Source organism: Alnus glutinosa, chromosome 11 (genome assembly GCF_958979055.1).
Source record: "Alnus glutinosa chromosome 11, dhAlnGlut1.1, whole genome shotgun sequence".
NCBI lineage: Eukaryota > Viridiplantae > Streptophyta > Magnoliopsida > Fagales > Betulaceae > Alnus > Alnus glutinosa.
The window spans coordinates 12,076,423-12,101,933 of NC_084896.1; the positions used below are offsets into that span (position 1 = coordinate 12,076,423).

Consider the following 25,511-nt stretch of genomic DNA (forward strand, 5'->3'; position numbering starts at 1 on the left):
TATCTTGGACGTTACAAGGAAAAATGCCCCATATGTATGGAGTGAAGCATGTGAAACAAGTTTCCCAGAGTTGAAGTGCAGATTGGTGACTGCACCTGTGCTTTCACTACCCATGGAATTTGTTGGGTATGTGGTTTACACGGATGCATCGCGGATGGGACTGGGATGCGTGTTTATGCAACAAGGCAAGGTTGTGGCTTATGCCTCAAGGTAGTTGAAGGATCATGAGAAGAACTACCCTACTCACGATTTAAAGTTAGCAACAGTGGTTTATGCCTTGAAGATATGGAGACATTATCTCTATGGCGAGCGGTGTGAAATCCATTTCGATCACCAGAGTCTTAGGTACATCTTTATGCAGACATATCTTAAATGAGGCAGCGCTGGTGGCTAGAGTTGATAAAGGATTAGAAATCCATAAGCAACTAAATGAGTATCCTCCTCCCCCATTCGTTCAAATGCTCTTCGGTACTTTTCAGCAATGCTTAGCATTAAGTATGTCGAGTTCCATCTAGTGGGAACATCTAGACAAACCATCTTCTTACATTGAATAAATTTCCGCTCTAATTCTACACATTCCTTGAACTTTGCCATCCTTGCCGGTGAAGACCTCACATATCTCACTGCATTCCTAATATTAGAAATAGCATTTAAGTCTTTCAAACCTTTAGTTACAACAAGATTCAAATATGAGCAGCACACCGCATGTGAAGAAACTCACATCCCAAAATAGTAGCTCTTATCCTTCAACCTCCTTCTCATGTATTCAATTGCCACATCATTGGAGGAGGCATTATCAACTGTAATTGTAAAAATACTCTCAATCCCCCACTCTACCATTGAATTCTCCAACACTTTCCCATTGGCATCACCCTTATGATTTGGAACTTGGCAAAAGTTGAGGATTTTCTTATGCAATATCCAATCACAATCTATGAAATATGTGGTAACACACATGTAATTCAAATTTTGCAAGGATGTCCATGTATCGGTAGTGAGGTTTGCCCTTTGATCGCTTAATTTGGTCTTCAACTTAAGCTTTTCTTCCATGTACAATTTCAACACAATCTCTTTGTACAGTAACACGACATGGCACTTTAAACCTAGGTTCCAATACATTAACAAATTGTTTAAACCCCTCAGTTTCCACATGCCTAAAAGCCAACTCACATTTTTGATGAAATACCGAACAATCTCACGCCTTATTATGTTCGAATCATACTTCACAAATCCCATTTGGGGGCTTTTACTACTAATGCCATCTATTGCCTTCTTAAATGACATTTGCAACAAAGTTTGATTTTTGAGAAGTTTCAGTTTTTTGAGTGGAGAATTTGGGCAATTAGATTGTAGGTAGGTCCTCATGCCTGAAGTGCCAGTTCTATGGTGACAACCTATCAGTCTATTACAATAATTACACATGGCTTTAAGATTCTCCTTGTCATCTGATTCCACTTTTTTAAAGTGGTCTCATACAATAGACTGATTAACAAGTGGCTTTTTGGTTTGTAAATTTTGTGGTTTGGAGCTTTGAGAATTTATGGAGAAAGGTGTTCCAGGATTGTCCTCCATATGAAAAGGGACAGGGCTATCGACGGGTGTCGTACTCGCACGGTTTGTACCATTATGAGTGTCCTCCACATGTTATTAAATAGATAATAAATTGTATTTAACTAGCAGCTTACAAAAAAACAATGTGCTTATGTAAGAAAAATCCTTATATAATGTAATGCCCCGCTTTTACAAAAAGCGTAAGTGAAAATTTTCGAATTTCCACGTGACATTACTAACTTATCAGAGGTAATTATTGACAACGGAATAAATGTAATATAGATTTGGGAATAGATTGACACCTCAGAGCTATTACTGAAATACCTCAAAATATATAATAAGCCAGTAAGTATAATAATACAAACAGTAATAACAGTCATGTCTCACAGGGCAAGATAATCATACAAGCCAAATATTTACATATAACTGAAGGATCATAAGTAATGTCTTGAGCTAGGTAGGGTGAACTACAACAGGGTAGTCCCAAAAAGAAAGGCTATCCAGCCTTGCAAAAAGACTGAACCAGGGACCATCTATGAGTCGGGATAGTCCTGATATTCTTCTTCTTCATAACCTGAATCATTACATAATACAGTACAAAGAGAAGACAACAACATAAACACTAAAGTGAGTCCGCTGTTTTCAATAATAATATGAAGGCTGATTTATTTAATTAATGCAACACAATGCAATGGCCATATAATCACATGTATATGCAAAATATAATCTATGACCGCGAATCATAGACATAAAATGAACATAAACGTAATCATAAAGCAATGACAGTTTTAAGTGTAGAATTTTAGATATTTTCCTTTTTCCACTCTTCTATTGGCTTAGGCACGATTAACGTCTTACTTGAAGCCTAGGTTTCCTCACTTAAGTTTTAATTATATTCTTTGAGAGCCTAGGCTCTTGGAAACCTCGGTTTCCCTGGTGACCTAGGTACACCAGTTTTTGTATTTATTATTCTCTTTTTAGGTACCTCCTCATTCACTGAGAACCTAGAAACTCATGTGAAGCCTCATGTACCCACTGTGGATCTAGATCCAACAACTTGTTATTAGACAGATTATTAAAAATAATAAAACGTGCAAAGTCACATGCGCAATCAGGTAAATAAACAGTAAACATAATATTATAGGAAAAGTCAACCAGCTTTGTCCTCAATAAGTATAGAGATACTTACTAGTTTCTGCTCCAAATATTTTCCTTTACAACTGCATAATAATCATCATGTGATAATAATAAATTAATAAAGCATTTATGAAAACATTATTATTGCCATATCTCTTCCTAGAAATTGCAACGGCCACAGATTTAAACATGATCTTGTATCTATTTATTTATTTTAGTGCTTACTTACCAACTCTTATATTAGTACTACTAGAATTATCCATTCTTTAGGGCATCATTTAACACATAACAAACCTTAAAACAAGAATACAAATGTCATCTAATCAAGCACACATATGAATTTGCCTTCCTTTAATTAACATTCACACATCCTTATAACACACACATAAATACTTAGCAACACATTCCTTCCTTTGCAAGCATACACCTACACATGTACTCACCTTTCTTTAAATACAAACTCATCTCTTTCCTCTTAATGTCTATACACACATATATCTCTTCTCTAGTATAGGTTAATAAATCCAAACACACATATACTCCTACAAAGTTACACACCCATTTCTTACATATTTATATATCACATATCAAAACCTCAACACACACACTTATAAACCAAGACATAAACACTCTCCATTCATTTTTCTCTTTAGAAGATTAAATCATGATCAAGAACTACTTTATTTACATCATGTAGTGAATACGCACATTTATTGCAGTCTCACAACACGAAATCTATGCACATATATATACTCACATATTCATGATATAAACTAGCAAGCTTCTCAATATAAACGTGATTCAAGTAGAGCAAATCATAATCTTAAAATAACAATAGGACTACTTAATCTTTGGTAAGTTTAAGGGAGAAAATACTCACCCAAAGTTTTTCTAATAACTTAAAGAGTGGAGGAGAGTTGCTGTCCAAGAGAATTCCACTTGTAAAGCTTGGTTTCTTAGTCTCAAATCAAGGATAGTTTCTACTCACATTTCACTGCTGATTTTGTGGGAGGATGAGGGTGGTTTGAAGCTTAAATTTGGCTTGCTAGGTGCTGGAAAGCAAGGTGATATGAGAGGATTTTCGTGCTATTTCTACAACACTAGAACAAGAGAGAGTTTGGGCTAAAATTTGATTTTTCTCTTCATAAAAATCAACTCCCCATGCATCCTATATATAGTACTCTTGAAGAACTGAGATCAAACCAACAAATCAACACCTCAATGGCCGGATTTGAGCCAGCCAATACCTCAAATTCATAGCCCAAATCCCATAGGGGACTATTTCATATCTTAGTCTATAATTACATGATATCCAAGGAAATCTAGTTGGGTTTCAACCAAAATGGACTAACTAGGCTAACTAAATATGAGTATGATCATTTGGCTCAAGTACAACGTGTGGGTCCCAAATTATTAGGTAGAAAATCAATTTTCGCATTTTTACGAAATCTGCACGTGCTGCAAAAGTCGATCGATCGAGTTCGAGGCAAATATCTACACTGTAAAAGTCGATCGATCGATTTTATTTATTTAAAAACACTAATTAATTCGATCGATCGAGTTTTAGTTCTTATAAATTAGATCGATCGATTTCACTTAGAAAAAAATATGTATTTATACAAAAATGGTTTTCATTAGTAATGATTTAATTCTAAGCCCATGCACAAAGGTGTTTATACGACATTTAGCCTAATATGGATTTTCCGAGTATTACATAAAAGAATTAAGAAGTAAGAACTAATATAAAGTAAATTCAGTAATCATTGCAAGAACTAATATAAATTCACAATCTTGTATGTAATATCCTGGTGAACATAAAAAGGCAACAAACTCCACTTGAATTTCTATTGAAGAAAAATTGCAATAATCCAAGAGTGGCTTGTATTACCATTAATGGGCGCAAAAGCATAAATTTTTTGCCACAAAACATTCTAATTATTTCAGGAAAAATGAGACTACAGAGAGTTGAACAAATATAAAACAACGGCAAGAAAGAAAATCATAACTAGTCTTGTGATATAGAAATTACCAAGAAATTCTCGCAGCAAATATGGTAGACCAACTAGGCTAGTTGTCCACTAGAACGTAGCTACGCCGCTAAAGAAAAACACAAAGAGAAAATATGTTAAAGTAAAATCACATAAAACCCATTCACAGAATTTTCAAAATACTAATCGAAATCTGCAAACAAATCTATAAAAATTTGCAAAGGTTTGACAGAGTCTTCTGCCTTTCATTGTGCGTTGAAAGAGAGAGACCGAGACACTGGGGAGTGGGTGTGGATTAGAAGAGAAGAAGCACAAGAAGTGGATCAGAAGAGAAAAGAAGGAAAGATGAAGAAAATAAGAGATTGAGAGAATCGTAGGCACTGGGCAAGTCGGTGATGGCGTCGTGTGCGACATTGGCACTGGGCAACAGGCGTGGATCAGAGATTCAAAAGAGAAGAAGAAAGAAGGAAAGAAGAAGAGAAGAGAAATGGGCGACTTGGCGTGAGGTGAGACTAGGCGTGGGAGTTTCAGAAGAGAAGAGAAGTCTGAGAAGAAAGGTAGGTGACGGCGTGAAGAGTGAAGACTCCGGTTGTGGTTATTTCTTGTTCTTCGGTTTTCCAGTTTTTCCGGTTAGCAGTTGTTGGCGGTTATTAGCGGTTACCAATTATTTCCAGTTAATAACGGCCTCGCTTGCACACCTCTACCTGAGAGACTCTCCAAAGAGACATCTACTCACTTGAGATAATTTTGCATCTCATTGAGTCACAATTTATGAAGTAAATCAGGAATACATTTGGCTTACATCAGTAAATCAATAAATTCAAGAAAAGTGTGGTTTATCCACGAGTAAAAATAGTCTGACAATATTATACGAAGGCAATGTTGCTTGTATGACACAGATAAGAGAAGGTTATATCAAAGGTGACAGAACCAAGCACATTTCACTGAAGTTCTTTTATACCATCGAGTGACAATTTGGCGGATTTATTCAGTAAAACATTACTAATTGCACATTTAAGAAGATAATGCACAACATTGAAATGCGTTTACTTCAAAATCTTTTCATCTTGAACAATTGAAACTATGCATACTTATGAGAGGGAGTAAAAGATTTATGGATTTGTACAGATTGTACTCTTTTCCGTTTTTAAGGTTTTTGTTCCACACAATTTTGATTTACAAGCTTTGAATGAGACAATCCTAAAACATTTAAAGGTACACAAGAATGTACTCTTTTTCCTTCACCACATTTTTTTCCCCATGATGTATTCATTAGAATGGTTTTAACAAGACACATACTTATTGTGTAGTCATCCATGGGAGAGTTATAAATACATTTATGCATGGGTGGATGACCACCTGAATTTCCCGCCACTTGAATTTCCTACTACATTCATGTATCACTTTCATACTCTGCCCCTTCACATTCCTTATCTTTTTTTATTATCCTCTCCTATGATTCTATGCCTATAAAAAGAAGTATCGAGGAGCATGAGATGTACACACAAAACAGATATAATGACACAGTTCTTGAAAAAGTAGTTTCATATATTATTTTGTATTACAATTTCTCTATATTCCCCTCCCATTTCTTTCATTTCAACAAGTACAATGGACGGCTTTGACAAGCTCCATTTTTACAATTTGTTTCTCTAAAGAAAAATAAAATAGTAAAAGGCAAATCCTTCAAATATCCAATTAGCGGTTACACTTGCACAGTACATTGAGAATGGAGATGTGTTATTTACGCATAATCAAATAAATAAATAAAATAGCAAAAATGAGCTTGAAATGCTGCTCCAGCACTAATTGCCAAGGTTCTGGAATAGCGTCAATAATTTTATAAAAGGAACGCCATGAATCATCTGCCGTGATTGATTGACGGCAATTTGTAGTCGTCAATACTCTAAGCCTTGTTTGATTCCAAAATCAATTAGGGTTCGGTAGCTTAATGATGTGATCCGGAGAGGATGAATTTTTTTCCTTGGCAATTTATAAAATGTACACATACAAAAAGAGAGGGCAAATGATATTTGTCCACACTTACATCCATGCATAGGTCCAACACCAAATATGAGTGTGTACAAATAACCCATTTCAAAAGAGAGAATGATACAAACTTTCATTGTCTCACTTAACCCATTTCAATCGGTAATAATTCTGTTTTCCCACAACTACTCACAGAATAAGGAGGCCTTGTGCATAAGACCCCACACTCCTGACCACACATTGGAATTGAAAAGCGGATCAGAAGGTCTATAGAGCACTACCCTAGCCATTCATCATCAAAACCCTAGCTACACACCTATCAAGGCATGCGATTATGCCTTGTTCTCTAACATGATGTTTAGTGTTTTTGAAAAAACTGGTGCTATGTTTATCATGGAACTCGACCCTGAGATTTTTTCCGCTATTATTGACGTGTTTGATTCACATATATGTTCCCAACAATAGGGTCAAGGGAATTTTGAAGAGGTCTCCTCACAAATGGATGGTCCAATAACTGAGCTGCAGCAGGCCGATCATTTGGGTTAACTTTTATGCATTCGAGTATGAAATCCCGGGCGTCTCTTGATAAGGAATCAGGAACTGGAGGAGGTTCACCCTTGCCAATCATAAATAGTGCTTGCATCTGTCATGTTACAAAAGATATCATATACCAAAACTTTTAAAATCCAACTTCACAAATGGCTATAACATGCAAAAAATTTAGTCAAACTGATAGCACTACAGAAATTCAACTATTTCTTTAGGATTACAATGGCATTTGAAATGAATGCTTTTATGTGATTAATCAATTCTATGATTCCAATAGAGCCTTTCTTTTCTCTACAACTCAATTAATTAATTTTTTTCCTTTTTTTTATCTCCACATTTATAAGCTCCTCTCTTATAGGAACTACACCAATCTAAAATTGGTGTACAGCCTCTACTGCTGAAAAAATTGGAACCATTCTAATCTCAAGTATTCTCGTGCCCACTAATATAAAAAAGGATTAAAAATGTAAACAAGATTGAGTATGAACATGGATGGAGTAGGAGAAAGCTAGAATAATTAAAATCACATAAAATCCGAAGCAAGCCTTGAACGGTCTCTGCAGAGTTACTTTATTGTCACTTGAGACAGTATTCTTCTTCCACTTGCAAATCCGAAATCAATGTTCTACTAATAATCCTGAATGAATAATGTGATACATGTAACTACCAATTTTTATAGGTTCAGAATCACCTTTATGTAAACAAGTTGATTTTGGATATTGATACTCCTGTCCAATAAGTTTGATGTTTGAGCTCATGTAGGAATGGTCACCAGATGATCAACAGGATTAACATCTTGACAGTGTCATTATTTCAAATTTATTTTTATCTTTTTAAAGGCTGAGAAAGTTTATCATGTCAACTTCTTAGTTAACAACTCAGCACATGATGAGGTTTTAAACTCAACTTGACCGCTTGCTGGCTTACATAAATTAACAGATATATTTAAAAATAAATAAATCAATAAATTAAAAAAAAAAAAAAAAAAAAAAAAAAAAAAAAAAAAACTAATTTATGAGCATACTAAACATGGAAATCATGGGAAGAATGAATAATGTTCAATATAACATCAAATGTTATACATACGCTTTCCAAGTGTGAGTATGGTGGCCGACGCGTTAACATCTCCAATACGGTACATCCAAGGCTCCATATATCGGCTGCAAGCCCATAGCCACGGTTCTTTAGATTAACAACCTACAATTGCAGGTAATTGGTCAATCCAGAACACCTATTATAACTTGGAGAATTATGGGTTCTAAGCATAAAAATGCAAAAGTAGTCTTGCTTTGTAAAACAATTCAGAAGCATTAACAGATACAAATACAGTAGCAATTTTTTTTTTTTTTTGATAAATACATAATAGCAAACAAAAAAAATATCAAAGTAACAGTTGCATCAGAAATCATATACTTCCTAGGGTTGTGCAACATATTTACTGATTCACCAAGTATATTAAGAATGTAATGTTGCACTCAATGTTTAGAGATATCACCAGTAGCATCCAGGATTCTAACGTTATCAATAGCCACTAAATGCCATTATGCTATGGGCATTTACCAGAAATAACGTGTACCCAACATAATCATGCTGTAGTCATATTTATTAAATTAACTTCTTGATATGCATTTATTTCCCATTCTTTCTATAATAAGTTGGCAAAAGTCTTGAGGTGATGATTTTTTAGATGCTAATTTGGGTTAACTTCGTCAGAAACTTTTTTCCATTACAAATATTTATTATGTGTGCGCAATAACACTTTCTTCCCTTACCAGTTAAGATTTTATTTTAAAAAAACAAAAACAAAAAAAAGTTTTTTTTTTTTTTTTGGGGGGGGGGGGGGGGGGGGCGTAGAAGGGGAGTAGAGCTTACCAGAAGTAGAATCAAGTGCACTTATATGATTGTGAATCAGGCTCAGTTAATATTGTGCTGTGTAAGCCCAGCACAATCTATATAGATGTTTTCTATTATATATTTTGTACACAAATATATTTTTATATGAACTTAATATCTACATATATAAAAAGATTGCGAGTTACATCATAATAGAGTTGTTTTGTCTAGTGGTCGCCAGTCGAGTTCAAGTCTTGAGTTCGAGTCATATTTAAAGCAGTATTTGTTGAAAATTAATCAAAACCCTATTCCTGAAGTAGAATCCCTACATTCATCAAGTAGCCGTCCATTCTGGGCAAGCCTGAACTTAGCCCACAACTCATACTGTATTATCGACTAAGCTTAGGGCATCGCCCATGAATCAGGCTAGAACCAGCAGTGTGGCCTGATTGACAGTTTTAGCATTTATGAAAAAAAAGAAAAAAGAAAAAAAAAAGGATGTAAATACATATACGTATATGCATATGTATATGTATATATTATGTGAACATATAAATACACACACACACACACACACACACACACACACACACACACCCGCACACACCAACAAGCTAGTGGCCCCACGTTATGTATGTGAACTACCAGTGTGTTCTTGATATTTTGGTAGGAGATAGTAATTTTAGAAGTTTTAGATAGAATAAAGTCCATTGTTCGTGGATGAAAATAAAAGGAACAAAACTGGATTAGGCAAATTGCGTGAGGGAGAGTTATCATAAGAGGGAGAGACTTAGTCTTATAAAAGAAAAAGTGATCCACATGGTCATAAAAGAGAGCAAACTTGAGAGATATGAATAGAGTTAGAAATATTAGCCGGAATCAAATAAAAAGTTAAAAAAGAATTTGTGTATATGATGCATGCCAAGTCACTGAGTTGGACCAATTCAAACCCTTCACTTTATATGATTGTGGTAGAAGATGGCTACAATGTTAGATTCTGGCATGATCTATGGTGAGGAGATATGGCATTTAAGAAAGCCTTTTCAAAATTTTATGGTATTGCTTGCGCAAAGGATGCTTCTGTAGTGGCTCTTTTTGAGCTTTCTAGTGGTTTCGTTCAGTAGAACGTAAGCTTTGCTAGAGTATCTTGCAATTGGGAGATAGATATCTTTGCCTCATTCTTCAAGATCTTATATTTAACTAGAGTGAGACAAGACGAAGATAAGCTGTGGTTGGTCCCCTCCAAAAGAGGGTTGTTTGGTGTTAAATCCTTCTACAGTATCCTAGGTTGTAATGATGGCTTCCGTTTCCCTTGAAAGAGTGTTTGGCAAACTAAGGTTCTTTTGAGGGCGGCCTTTTTTGCTTGGTGGGCGATAAAGAAGATTCTTACCATGGATAATCTTAGGAAGTGGCATGTCATAATGTTCGATAAGTGCTGTATATGTAAAAGGAATGGAGAGTCTGTGAGCCACCTTCTTCTCCATTGTGAGGTTATGCCATGTGGAATGTTTTCTTCAGTTGATTTGGGTTTTATTAGGTTATGCCTAGACAAGTAGTCGACTTGTATTCTTGTTGGTGGACTGTTAGCAGAACTCAGAGTGCTGCTGTGTGAAAGATGGTGCCTTCATGCCTTCTGTGGTGCCTTAGGAAGGCCGTGAGAGGACAATGGAGGAAATTAAGTCATTATTCTTCAATACTTTGCATCATTGGACAACTGATGTTGTTCCTCCTTTAGTGATTAGTTTTCTTTTGATAAGCAAGAAAAACTTTATTAAAGAAAGCGTAGTGCGCCCTAAGTACATAGGAAGTACACAAAGAAACAACCAAAGCTAACCCGTAAAAACGCACAACACCAAGACCCCAGAAAACAAAAAAACCAAAAACAAACTACAGAAGGACCCAACTAAGAACAAGACTACCCACTACCCACAACAAACCTACAACATGTGTGCCTTGCCTTTCCTACGCCTAGAGGGATATTTCGCGTCACCATAATTGATGGAGCTATACAAATTCAGAAGCTCCCTTTTTCCTTTAGACTTCTGGCGTGCAAAAAACTGGAACTCCTCTTCCATGGCATCCCGAATAGCCATAGCCTCCTCCCCAAAATCCCCATCCATCGCCCAATCTAAGGACAAACCATCCCAATAATCATCTTCTTCCTCTTCCCACACCACAATCTCTCTGTTATCATCAAAGCTGACTGGCCAATTCCGAGATTGGGAGAAACCATTTAAGCAACCACTCAAAGGGGAGAAAGGACCTACCACCCCGCCATTGTTGACCTCCTGAGGCGATGCGGGAGGGACTGAAACTATCGAGGGAAGGTTGAGAAACCCCTTCCTAAATAGGCCCTGATTCACTGGCGTCACTGACTTCTTCATTGCAGGAGGCTTTGCCGCCTTCTCAGCTGGTGGCTCTGCACATGTAACCCTCTTATCAACGTAACCAACAGACATCTTCACGGCTTCCAGGGAATCAGAAAGTAGCACATCATTCCACTTCACAGAATGCCCTTCCCTAAGTTTTTTTTCCCTCCTATAGTAACACTAAAAAGGCTTAGAAACCACCAGAGGGAGGGGAGAACGCAGCTTCCCTCCCAAAATAGCTGCTCCAATGAGAGACGGAGGGGCAGAATAGGGTTTAGGAATCTGAAGCGTCCCCAACGGAGTAAACTTAAAGACGGGAGCCGAAGGAGCAGGATCCACCGGAAAACCTAAATCCGGTGCCGATGAAGGGGGGAAACTGAAAAGATTAGAGGCTGGAGTCTGGCTAGAAAACACCGGAAACACCTGGGAACTGCTCAACTCACCCCCAGAAGAAGACTCCGTCCCTGTAACTGCCGCCGACCTAGAAGAATCCCCAACAAAAATCAATGAAGCTGGACTCGCGCCCTCTTTGGCTCCCAACACTGTAACCTCCAAACCCCCAGGAGGAAGCCAATTCAAAACCAATCCAGAAGACACCTTCGTTGTCGTCTCCAGCAAAGATGGCGGCAGACGGGAAACTTTAAGTTTCTGCATGAGTTGGGCCATGCGAAAACCTAAGGGTTTTCTATACAGCCCCGACCTGGCAAACCGGTCTAGAACTCTCCTTACAGCCCGGCCCAATGCCAACTAAAAACCGGGACCCAACTTATGCCATGTCCGCAATCTTGAATTTTCAAAATTCAAACGAGTACTTACCCTGCAAACGAACATGCTGGTCTTTGTCCAACAAATCAAGCGGGTGAGACTCCAACGAGAAGCAATCCACCGCCGATCTCGAATCAGCCTCTGCATGCCACACCGCCGGAAGAAGATCAAACTCGCAAGGTTCCGCCAACGAAGCCCTTGACCAGGAACGACCACCACCCACTATGGGCAACGTCTTTGCAACAGTGGTCGAATCCGACCTCAAAATCTCCGCAAAAGAAGGCCCCGTCCACTTTGGAGCCAAGCCCAGAGTCGGCCGAACATCCTTCATAGCCTTCTTCTACAATGTAGATGAGGAATAGAGCCCGCAACCCACCAAGACTGAGAGAAAATCTACAACCTTTCTTAGCTGGTCGGAGAATTTAAGCCATCCCCACCCTCCACGGCCCTCGGGGATAAGAATGGACCCTTTCCGACCGCCCAACCCGAACGTTGTCGCCTCTAAGAAGTGCCCAGCTTTATTCCCACCTCTCCGAGCAATTAGAACCTTCGATCCTTCTTTGAACGACTTAACAAAATCTTGCTCTTCTGGGAAACCCAACAACACTTCCAACGTCAACACAAGCCACTCGGAGCTCTGAGACTTCAAGATGACCACACCCAAGAAATTTTTCCTCTTCTCCTCCACCCTCAATGTCGACGCCCCACCCAAGACCGAGAAGGTAAAAGACTTCGACTCCACTATGAAATTCTTATCCATCTCACGACACACCCGGAACTAAGATGACCAACCCAAAAAAACTACATCGCCGAACAAAGAACCACCCAACAAATCAGAGAACCGAAACACAAAACTTGAGGACCAAGCAAGAGGCTATGAAAGATAGAGGATACGAGAGGACGGAAAAGAAATCGAGCCCCTAGCTGGATGCGCTCTCACGCACCATCACTAGGGCAAAAAGGAATAGAGACAGAGGTTGTAGTCTCCTATTTTGCTTTCCCATCTTTTTTATCGTGATTAGTTATCGTGATTTTTTGCTCGTTTTACTCCTACTAGCTAAGTGTTTTCTCTTGTATAATTCTTGTGTACTTAAGGGCGCCTAACCCTTTTAATGGCATTTCAATTACTTAAAAAAAAAATGACTGTATTGATACACAGAGAGTTGTGTCTGTGTGTGTTATATGCAAGCATATATGCACAAGTACTTGCAGCAAGGCGGGATGATATTGATGGCATCAGCAGCAAAAGGCTACCAACCAGACACAGTCTAATGTCTAGCCTGATGATTTTAAAACAAAATAATAAGGGTTAATTACCTTCCTCCCCCCTTAAAACTACCACTCACTTACACATGAACTACCACATGTCACACTCAACCGCCTTAAATTACAATTTTTTGGCAAAAAAACCCCTCCGTTAATCAAGATCGTTAAATCATACAGATTATGCATATTTTAGATGTAAAAGGACGGAAAAACCAAATGAAAAATTTTTTTAAAAAAAAAACTAAATAAAAACATAACAATCTTACATTATGTGGCTTTTTGGTTAATTAATTCTCCGACAATTCGCCGATCTTACATTCACCTAAAAATTCTTACTGTTTCGCCGGAATTTCGTTTTTTCAGGAAAAAATTTAGTCCTTTGAAGGAAAATGATTGTCTAGAGGTGAGAGCATGTCAAATTTTCGTGTGTTTTGTTCCACGGATTTGTTGAAAATTTGGATTTTTGTCGTGGGTTTTATCGTAAAGACGAGGTTTTCTCATGAACAGTGAGTTTGGTTGCAGAAAAATCATGGGAAAATGAAAAAGAAACTTCAAAATTTACGTGCAATTCAAAGGGGGATAGGGTTCTACTCTTACGCGCACGCAAGAGACAAAATCAAAGATGCCAGAAGGTGGGGGATGATTTTCAAGCTGTAATAGTTGCGGCCAATTGAACAACCGATATCTTACGAGGATTCCAGTCTGAGTCGTCAACATGTCTTGTATTGCTAACGTAACTTATGATATAGTAATGCTCCCTCAGCTTGTCCCCCAAGATCAAATTGTCGCTCTATGTCAAATAGTCATATCTTTCCCTATCGCATACCTCTGTTATAGTGGTTTGTGGATTAATACCCAATCTACCGTAAAGCGAGTTCATTACTATCTTGTACCCATATGCCATTGCTTCATCACCAGTTTTCTTAGCTTCTTGTCTTCTCCCGAAGAAGGATGTCACAAAGCTGTAGAAAGGACTAGGCTTCTTCTCAAACAAGTAGCCCCTTATATGCCACCCGAACCACCTAACTTATCTATAGTAAAGCTCCTATAGCACTCAAATATGGAACCTCTGGTCCAAGTAGTGCCTCTCCTTGAAAGACGGCAAAGCTTTTATACGACTTCTTTTTTTATTTTATTTTTTTTGCTTAGAACTTTTGAGCAGTCAAATGGACCCTTTTTTTTTATTCCTTTTCTTTTATTTTTGTCTTGAATTTGCTTACTTTTTTCCCATTTCGTGTTTAAGCTGTTTTTGTCCAAAGTTCATATTTTGTGTTAAGAGTCACACATTGACAAGCTATGCCTGGGTTGTGGGCTTTATAAGCCTTGAGCAAACATCTTCCCTTAAGCTGCCTTTTGTGGAAGAATAAGGCTCAATGGACTTTATTATTTTGTTGGTTTTGTTCTGAGATTTTGGGTTATTTTCATTTCAAACTGTTTTCAAAATTTAGAATTTTTCCTCACAAATGATTCTGATTATTCTTTTCCAAATTGTTTTGACTTTTCTTCAAGATTGATTGGTTACGAGAGTATCTGGGTTACTCGGTGCCGTGAAAACCACAACAATGATCAGAAAGCTCTATCCCCGGTATAGTCGGAAGCAATTAGACTCTAGACTTTTCCTCAACTAAATAGATAGCAGTTGAACTACTAGAGACCTCATACAATCAAAACGAGAGCAACCTAACTCTTAAACCAAAGAATTCCCCACAAATAACCCCCTGTAGACAACAAAAGTCAAAACACTCCAACTATCTTGCAAACAAAAATAGACTCTAACTACGGAAAATAGCCACAACCCAGCTCTTAAACCACAACAATTCCTTCAAATTGATCCATACACCAAGCAGACTCTAACCTTACAAATTATCTTCCACATGGCTCTCCCATAGGCAAGGAAAAAAAACTCTAGAGCAGTACAAAGAGCATATAATCTTCCTGCTCATGAAAAACCCAAATCCTTACTACCAGTACTCCTTCATGGAGAAAAGACCACAGAGAAGATACAAAACTATATTACATAAAAAAACAAAAGCAAGAGAAACCCAAGAACGAATTTTCCAAAAGAACCATGAAAAAAGATCACCAATCCAAGCACTTTGGCTTCCAACCAAAGGATTTCCAGAAAACACAAAAAGCACACAACAAAAGAAAGAAAGAGAGACAAGAGTCCGAAAAGCCTATCTATAATTGGTTGGTGTAAATATATTGCAGTTGAACTACCAGAGCTTTCTGAAGAAAAGTTTTGATTGGTATGAACTGTACTCGATTTATTTCCTGAAAATAAAATTCTATTTTTTGTAGTGGCTATTTCTTTTACTTCTTAACTTTAAGGGTATTTAAGTAATTTAGTTTCCAAACGTAGGGTAATTTTGTCATTTCACGGCCTTCTAACGATTTTGACTAATAGTAGGGGGTTTTTATAAGCAAATGGTGGTTCAAGGAGTTGAATGTGACAGGTGGTAGTTCATGGGACAATGTGTAAATGAGTGGTAGTTTAGGGGGGGAGGGGCAGGTATTTAAACCAAATAATAACTATACAAACTCAGCTATTCAACCCAAGAAATGAACTATACAACATCAAAGCTAAATCATTTGATGAACATCAAGACTTTCAAATTATTGCAGGCATGTCATATGAGAAAAATTCAATAAATTTTTAGCAATAAAGCCTTTTTATATTGATCTGAAAATATATTCTCCAATTTATTGACAAAAAATAGGCAATTTATATCTCAAACAAACATTAAAATCTTAAAAACGTATACATACATGAATACAAATGTATGTATGCACAATGTATGCATGCATGTATATTTTATGAGAAGTGAAAAAAGGAAAAACACTGCCCTAAATTAACATACAGATCAAATGTTATGTTCCTATAACAGCTTAATTACTTACCAAACAACAGAACAAAAAGCTCAATCTATTAGCATAGATAATCCCAAAGGAGGCTACTGTGTCATCTAATACACATTAAAAAAAAAAAAAAAAATTATATTTCAATAGAAAGGAGGCAGACCTCAGGGGCCATCCAGAATGGAGAGCCTTTGCTAGACTTAACATCGTTCAATTTGGTTGCCTGAGAAGAAAAACATGGAAAAGCATTCATTAGTTTTATGAAACGGTCCTGGGGAAAAAGGCCGCGGGGGAGGGGGAGGGGGAGGGGGAGGGGGAGGGTGGGGGGGGGTTGTAGAAAAGTAATTCATTAGTTTTATGAAGCTACCTTTGCCAACCCAAAATCTGCAAGTTTTACTGATCCACTTGCATCCACCAATATATTAGCACATTTGATATCCCTTGAAAATTGGAAGAGGAAAAGACGAGTTTTAGCACAAAGCAATCTACATACTATTGGAACTATGTAAAGCAACTTTTCAAGTGATCCTTCCATGTTCCAACTCAAAAATAAACATTAATGACTGGTATGCTTTCTTTTTCCATAAACTTCAATAAAATTGTAACATGTGGCCATTCTAATGACTCCACCATAATATATAACTTAGTATAGTTGATTACTAGTTTGATATGCGGTTAGCAATACGATAAATTAGTGCTTTACGAGATTGAGGAACATAAGAACTACAAAATTTATGAAAAGGTAAGATAAGAAACCAAAAAACTTGTTAGTAATATCATGTATATCACCTGTGAACCACATTCCGATCATGAAGATACATCAATCCGTTCAAAATCTGTCTTGTGTAAGCAGAGACTTGAGAATCCCTCAAGCGATACTTATGATATAGACTTGAAAGTGACCCTTTAGTTACAAGCTCAAGGAAGATATAAAGTTTGCTTTCATCCTGGAGCGATCATTTTATGAGCAAGAAAGAAAAGCTTAATATTTTTCGGAATTCAACCAGAAAAGAAGTTCAACAGGAAAGAGACAAACCACATAAAAAGTTGTAATATCCTCAAACTACCACAAAATTTGTAATGTCCTCCCAAACTTTAAAAAGTTGCAACATCTCCCACAAACTACCTAGCCCTTTCACTTAACCCCTAAATGGGTCATATTTGATACGCGAAACCCTAAATGACAATAATACCCCTGCATCAGATAAAAAATTAAAAAAAAAAAAAAAAAAAAAAATTAAAACCGTGGTCCACGGCTAGAGACCCACGGCCTACAGTCATAGGGCTTTGTTCCTCACTCGAGTTTTATTGCATTTTAGGAAGTGGTCGTGATTCATAAGCTCTCTTAGCTGAAATCCTTTTAAGTTACAAAAATGAGGTGACCTTTAGAAACTCAAATGGATAATGATCCTCATACACAAGGAGAATTATCTACTCATCACTATATATATCACAGCCAATTAGTCTGAAGATACTGGTGTCTTGGTTTCTTTTCCAAGCTTAAAATCCTCATTACCAGTTTCAAAAGGAGGCTACCACACCTCTGCACCTGGTAAGACAAAGAAGCTTCACAGACGCGAAAACATGATCGGAATGGACACCTCATAGTAGGGTCAAGTGGATTTTTTTATTTAAAAAATAAATAAAAAATTAATCTAACGGCATAATTGTATTTTCACACATCTCATGGGGATATAATGGACATTTTATGTTACGTGTTTGTCACATGATGCTTTGCCGTTCAAGTTAACAAAAAATTCTAACAGTGCAGGCCAAGTGAAAGGGCTTTGTAGTTTGAGAAACATTGCAACTTTTTAAAGTTTAGGGAGGACATTGCAATTAGGTGGTAGACCGAAGGGGGTAAGTGTAATTTCCCCAAAATATATTAACTACATTACCCAAAGCAAGTAAATGAATAAAATCATCAAGCCACCTGGTCACTTAAAAGTGGTGCCGTGCTTTTCTTTAACATGAAGAGTACTAATAAGAAGAACAAAGGCAATCCCAAACCCCCATAGAAGAGACCATGAATTATCAGCAGATTATATGATCTACACAGAACATAAAATGCAGAAACACTAAACCCCCATAAGCTAAGTCTCACATCTCAAAATACTTAAAAGAACAAAAAAAAATAAAAAACACAAAAGAAAATGAAGAAGTGCAACAGATCCCCTCAAATTTGCAGAATGTGCAACTTCCATGGTTGTCCTTTTAGGACATAACTCCCAAAGAACAATTTGATCTACCTCGCAAAGAGAACAAGGATACAGGATTTCAATGATAGAACAATTTGATCACAAGAGTAAAGTTTTCAACAAATAATCCATCAGGCTTTCAAAAGAAAACATATACTAGATAGAGGCAGCAATTCATCGCCCAGAGAAAAAAAGGATTGCATAACAAAAATATAAAGAGGTTTTCATTCCGAAAATTTCATAGATGCAGCGGTCAAGAATATGCATTACAAGCACAAAATTATGATTCTAATTTCAAGATCGCACATTGTAGGAACAAACGAATAAATCCCAAGTCAGAAGTAAGAAGCATACCTTGTCTGTTCCAAAATACCGAACTATATTCTCATGTTCAAATTGACTTAGGAGAGAAATCTCCTGAAATAAATAAGCTGGGTATTAGGACAACGAATCTCAATATGAAAGAGATATAGCTTTGGACACAAATTAAGGTATTGAATTAAATTTAACTGTTATTTGTGGAAAACAAAATGGGGAATAATAAACCACAAGTAATGACTATTAGAGAAAGACCAACTATTTTTCACCTGCTCAAGTTGTAAAATACTCTGCTTGCCCTGGCTTCCTTGATCCAACAACGAAACCTCCTTAACAGCAAAAAAGAACCCATCTCTACGGAAAAACAAAGGCATGAGAGAGAGAGAGAGAGAGAGAGAGAGAGAGAGAGAGAAGCTAAAAAGATAGCATGTCAACAACGCTCAATTAGATCAACTCTAGCTGGATCTATTTTCACCCTCTTCGCCCATCTTTTTTTTTAATTTTGGAGGTTGGCTATACAACCTTAAAAAAGTGGAGCAGTATATCATTTCTGTAGAAAAAAAGTTCTGTTGAATAGAAGGAATATTACGACCAGAAAAGAGAAGAAATTTCTTTGCACAAGAGGCAAAGGAAAAATAACAACACAAAATCCCAAGATGGTGGGTCCTACTTTTCTTTTCAAGAATTTGGCATAATAATGTTCAAGTACTTGTGATTTTGGGGTGTAGCTACTTGGACAGCACCTAATCCCATACCCTGCAACAACTCGATTCCACCCGACTACTTTTCTTGGAGCATCAATGAGATCACCCAAAAGAATCATAATTTTTCAGTAGGGGATGCTGTGAAACCCTAGTAAAAAGTTCATCTAAAGTCCAGTTGAATCTATGCCAAAGTATCTTTTCCAGCACCATTGCACTTGGTAGAAATAGAAAGGAAATAGAATTAAAAATGAAACAGTAAGTGTAACACCAATATATACAACAAAATCCGAGTATGATCGACCAATGTGCTAAAATATAAGATTGTGTATCGTTATTTTAACATATAGGCACACAAGCCCTTGCTAGTGCCTCTGTCTCCCTAGTGACATCCCCTCCCCCCCGCCCCCGCTCTTCTGTGAGTGCTAGGGGAGGAGGGAAGAGCTCCAGCCTATTCTCTCCTCCCCAACCCTTCTCCGCCGCCTGTTTCTCCCCCTTTTTTTTTCTTTTTTTTCCTTTGCTTTTTCTGTGTTTTGTAACCCAAATCTACCACTCTCTGCCCATAACCTTTTCCCACACGCCCCTCCTCCACCTCTGTCAACCTCCTCTGTCTATCCCTCTTTTGCTTCCTCACTTGTGCACCTCACTTAGAGCACTAGTAGCAGTCTCCCTATATTGGTTACCTTCCCTATATTTAGGAAAAATTTCATGAAAAACACCAAAAAAACCTCCCACGGCAGATGCCCTATATTTAGGTGAGAGGGTTGGGAATCAACAGTAATTCCCTATATATACATGTTTACTATTCATTCCCAATCCAATATTTTAATATAAAAAGTCTCTCCTCTCTCCTCTCTCCTTCCCGCGTCCTCTTCCTTGTCACCTACACAGCTTCACCTTCTGCAATGAATCTATCAACGGTTGAAAACCGACGGTGCGGTTCTGCCAGCGGCCAAGCGAGGACGAGAGGAACTAATAACCAGTGGCACCGTTGGGCTTGGCTATGACCATGGAGAGGCCACCGTCGGCCAATAGGGGGTTGGTGGGCCCGCCCACATGGACCAGGTCATTGTCATCGGATTCGTTGGTGAAGGTTTGCCACTCGGAGGTCTCGTCGTCTCCCAGAGTCCATCCTCGAGAGCCGATCGGCGAATATTTCTCCGATCAGCCTAACTTTCGATTGCCTGACTTCATGGGTCGCCACTTGGTGAACTAGGACTGCGCAGCGAGGGAGGAGCAGGTGCTTTTAGGGGTGGGAGAGTGATGGAATTTCGGAGGGTAGGGGGTGGTAATGAGGAGGCATGTGGTCATGGCAGTATGTGGATATATGGTGAGAATTGAGAAGGAAATGAGAGGTTTTCGGCCTTTGAGCTCTGGTTATTGATCGGTTTTCTGTGAAATCTTCGGTTTTTACAGGTTCTCTTTTGGTTTTGTGGATTCGTAATCAGACCTCTCGCGGATGAAAGGTTCTGCAATTAATGTTCTTCGGAAAAAGGGGGAAGGGGGATTGGGTTTTTGCTTATGGTGTGAGTGTGACGGAGAAGACGAGAGTGCAAGAGAGAGAAGAAAGAGTTGGTTGGTAGAGTAAAAATGTACAAAAGAGAAAAAAAAAAAAAAAAAAAAAAAAAAAAAAAAAAAAGAGAATAAAATAAGAGTAAGAAAGAGTATTTAATTGATATAGGAAAATATAAGGAAATCTATTGTGAAATGTTTTTTTATAGGGAAGCAAAAAGCAGTTTTGTTTCCAAAATATAGGGAAAATGATTGGGAGACTGCTGCTAGTACTCTTACCACCCAAGGTGGCAAATTTACGGCTTCTAAGTTGTAAATCTACTGCTTTACATCCACCTCCTCCTTCCACGTGCCCCTCCCCTGCCACCCACATCCCTCCCCCAAACGCGTGGGTCCATGCGCCATCTTCGTGTTTCTCCCCTTTCCAGCTACAAATATAAGGCTTTTGTGTTGTTTCCCCTATTCTTCCCCTCTCTTCCGAGCCGGTGCCTCCTTTTTGCCCAAAGAATAGATGTCCCTTAATCACCAACCACCGGGCACCTCCTTTACCAGACATCAAAGTGGAGTTCCTATGCTACGACTCTAACTCGATTGATCTCAATGCAATCCTCCCACTGTGGCAACCAAGACCTCTTGTTGCCGCAGCAGGTTTGCCTATCAACAGCCAATCTTTTGGTCGGCTACGAAAACCGCTTTTTGGTGGCCCGTTTCTTGGTCGGTGGGTTTGCTCAACTTGAAACCAATCAAGTTGTAACAAATCACTTTAAACACCGTTCACCAGGCATACACCAAAGTCGGCCTAATTTTGGCATGCTTTCTTTAGCCAATCGTTGCATTTTACTAGGCAATGGGTTAGTATGAATGGTAAATATTAATGAAATTCTCTAACAGCTAGCCACATTCCGCTTCATCCAATTTCCAATACACTCTCACGTCTCAGCGAAAACCATCATTAAATAATTTAATACCAGCACAAGAACTAGGACAAAAAGAAGCAAAAGATATAGTACGAAATTTCATGGCTTACTCAGTGAAGCCTTCAAACACGGTTCCGAAAGACCCACTTCCCAGAAGCTCACCCTTTTGCCAGGACGTAATGCTGCGTCTCAATGTCACGCTCGGTGAAAGACTACTCACCGAAATGACGCTAGATGTGCGAACGACATCATCATGATCACCATTATCGTTACAGTTCGATCTAGATGAAGAAGATTCCAAACCGCAGTCGGTCTCGCCCAACCTCACCCCCTCCTCTGAATCTTCCCTCTCGCCAATTCCTCCACTAACCTCCTCATTCGAAGCCGCATCGCTTTGAGGAGGAGCAAATGATTTCAGAATATCCCACGTGGAGCCCACGTTATCCACCAAAGGCCGCAGCATCACTGGCGGCCGAGCACCCTTAATTCCTCCACTTGGCCCCACCGTGACAGAGTCCGAGCTAACCCTTATTCTTCTGCTCTCGCGCTCAGCTAAATTGGAACGATTTTGCTTGGAGTCGCCAGCACCGAGGCCAACCCTAGCCTGAAATTCGCTGTGGGGCTCCGGTTTAGCCAAAGAAGAGTGGTTTCGGGGGCCAGAGCGGAAGGAGAGGTCGGAGGAAGAGCGGGCCTTCTGGGCCTCCCAGGCGGCGGTGGGGATGGCGAAGTCTTCGGGCCCGGAAAGCCCCAAGGAGCGGCAAATGAGGTCGAATTCACCTTCCACGCCCTTCACTCGGAAGCTGGTTTGGTTCTCGGAGAACTGGAAAAGGTCAAGGGAGCGACTTCGGAGACCCGGGGGCGGCGAAGAATGGTCGCCGTCGAAAGAGGAAGTGGTTAAGGAAGAGGGCGGCGGCGCGTCGTAGTCGATGTTCTTGATGGCGTTTCGGCGGTCGAGTTTCGGCCTTAGACGCTTTTGCTTGGCATCCATGGCGTCTCTGTGTTGGTCAGGCCAAACAGAAGCAGGGGATTCAGAAGAGAGAGAGAGAGAGAGAGCGGTGGAATGGGAATGGGGATGTGTCTACTGTATACTCTGTGACGCATGCGTTCTGTTCTGTCTACTCTGCGGAGAGTTCTCACATCTCATAGTGGTGGTGTTCGGCGAAATTTTTTTTTTAAAAGATTATTAATAAATTTTATAATAAAATAAATTGTATGTAATAATAGTGGTGGTGATATAAAATAAAAAAAAATTGTATGTAATAAATTTTTTTATTGAAATAATAAAAAAATTTATTAATTTGTTCTAAAAAAGTGAAAAAAATTTAAAATATTTTAAAATTAACTGCTTTTTAAAAAAAAATGAAAATAAAGGCGGGAAATTATTATGTTATTCGTCAAACATAACCGTTAAAGCATTCTTAATAGCCTCATCAAAATACCTTTTTAATTATTTTAGTAAGCCAATTTGATGAAAACATTAAAAAATCACTCCCAGCAGCCTCACCATTTTAACCAAAAAGTTTTGATAAATTACTCACCAATTCTGATGAGTAATATTCACTCACCAACTCACTCACCAATTTTGTTTCACCTTTCTCTCTCACGATCAGCACACTTTTTTTTCTTTTTTCTCTCGTTTTCTTCTCTCATCTCCCATCTCTCTCACACGATAATGTCCTTATTTCATGGACATGAAGAATTCTTTGTAAAAAAATTAAATAGAGAAAGAATAAAAAAATATTTAAAAAAATATTATTTAAATGAAATAGTTATAGTAAATAGTTAAAATGGTGAGGCTACTTGGAGAATTTTTAAAAAGTGGCTCGCCAGAATAAAGAAAAATAATTTTTAACTACTTTGATTAATAAAATTTGATGAGACTACTAGGAATGCTCTTATATCATCATCTATATTTTTACCTAAGTTATTGGGATCATTTTACTTTTACTTTTATTCTCTCTCATTGGTGGAATTAGCTTGTTAGAGTATTAAAATTTTTTTGCTAAGAAATAGATTTCAAAATGGTGTAAAATTTATTCATTGAAAATAATAAAAATAATTGATAAAAAATTGTTACATACACCAATAAATAAATTCACGTTATCTGGATAATAATTTCTTGATAAAAAAAATTTAATAAATATAGTATTTCTCACCTTTCACGATGATGGATGAATAAAAGGACTTGTGGCTAGCAAAAGTTTCTTTGTCACATATAAGTTACTATTCCATTGTGTAGGACCTTTATTGCAACACGCCGCCTTTTCGGACTCCAACGTAAGAAGCTCCTCAATCCTCGTTGATATATGTCAGATATTCCGTACGTACGTATGAGCTTGGGCAAATCACAATTCAGACGTAAAACAAAAATCAAAACTCACACCAAAATAATTGAGAAACGATTTATTTCATCTTGTCTATTTCTTTTTCTTTATTCTTTTCATTTTTTCACTTTTAAAAATTATTATTGTTGAAAAATATTTTCAACCGTCAGTAAATGGGCCTGACAATTTACCTCAGCCCATTGACTAACCTTAATCCTAAGAAAGGGCTCAACTTCATGATCCACCAAGTAACAAAGTCCAAACCCATCTAGGAATAGCTTATCAAAAGTCATGAGAAGATTAAGGTCTCGAGATACTCGTAGACATGAAAACCCACAATCCAGATAAGTGAAGATCCATGTTCCGGATACATGAAGACCCACGTCCTAGAGACATAAAGACCCACGTTCCGAAGACATGAAGAAGACCCACGACCCCTGGATCGTAGGGATCCCGAAAAGCCCGAGACCACTACTCAGAAACCGATTCAAGTCCTCACTATAAATACACACAGGCAATCGAGTATTCTCTAGTCAAAATTATTGCTATTAAGACATTTATACACATTCTTTCAAAAAGACTGACTTAAGCATCGGAGTGGGACTAGCTGGTACCCTCAGCAAGCTCATTTATCAATCTCTACTATTTTGCAGGAGGAATGAAGACTTTTTAAAAGCTTGTACCATCATACTGGAAACTGTCTTAATAATTTGGCGCCGTTTGTGAGAAAGATTTCCATTCGTTTCTCATAAACATATCCGCGATGGTGCGCACGAGATGCAGAAATCCCGGGAGGAACAACCCTCCACCCGAGACAGGGGGACCATCTAATAACGAAGACATGGCTGTCATGGAAGCCTAGATTGCTCAAATGTCTAGGGACATGGAAGCTTTTACCGAGCAAAACCTACGACTCTTGCAGCAGATTCCAGAAGAATCAAATGTACATGACGGAGAAGATGAAAGTGATGGACAAAATAATGGCCATCCAGATGGAAATGCAATTCCGGATGGTAGAGGGGCTCCCCGGGACAACCAACCCGGGGACAATTCTTGGAATGACGGAGGTGAAAGAAGCCTTCGCCAACGATAGAAGAAAAGATTGAGTGAAGCGGTAGCTTCTCTGGATGAGAAGTACAATAACCTTCAATAGGAGGTCCACCAAAAGAAGGGGAAAACTTCCCTGGTAGATAACTTGTTGCACAGGACAGCCTCGCCCTTCACCGATCAAATAT

At 38.3% G+C, this 25,511-nt stretch overlaps 1 protein-coding gene and 1 long non-coding RNA gene across 2 annotated transcripts; both read right to left on the bottom strand.

Moving 5' to 3' along the window:
• Positions 1-1,861: 1,861 nt before the first annotated feature.
• On the bottom strand, positions 1,862-5,257 carry LOC133880835 (uncharacterized). The gene is made up of 2 exons (XR_009902432.1): positions 4,718-5,257; positions 1,862-2,125 (listed from the first exon to the last, which is right to left on the bottom strand). It is a non-coding gene; the product is annotated as an uncharacterized LOC133880835 (long non-coding RNA).
• Positions 5,258-6,631: 1,374 nt separating this feature from the next.
• LOC133881612 (mitogen-activated protein kinase kinase kinase 1-like) lies at positions 6,632-23,101 on the bottom strand. Its single transcript, XM_062320574.1, has 8 exons — positions 22,063-23,101; positions 19,092-19,176; positions 18,859-18,921; positions 17,096-17,253; positions 16,674-16,746; positions 16,470-16,529; positions 8,301-8,411; positions 6,632-7,308 (listed from the first exon to the last, which is right to left on the bottom strand). The coding sequence occupies exons 1-8, from the start codon at positions 22,938-22,940 to the stop codon at positions 7,090-7,092; spliced, it is 1,647 nt and encodes a 548-aa protein (XP_062176558.1). The 5' UTR covers positions 22,941-23,101; the 3' UTR covers positions 6,632-7,089.
• Positions 23,102-25,511: the final 2,410 nt, after the last annotated feature.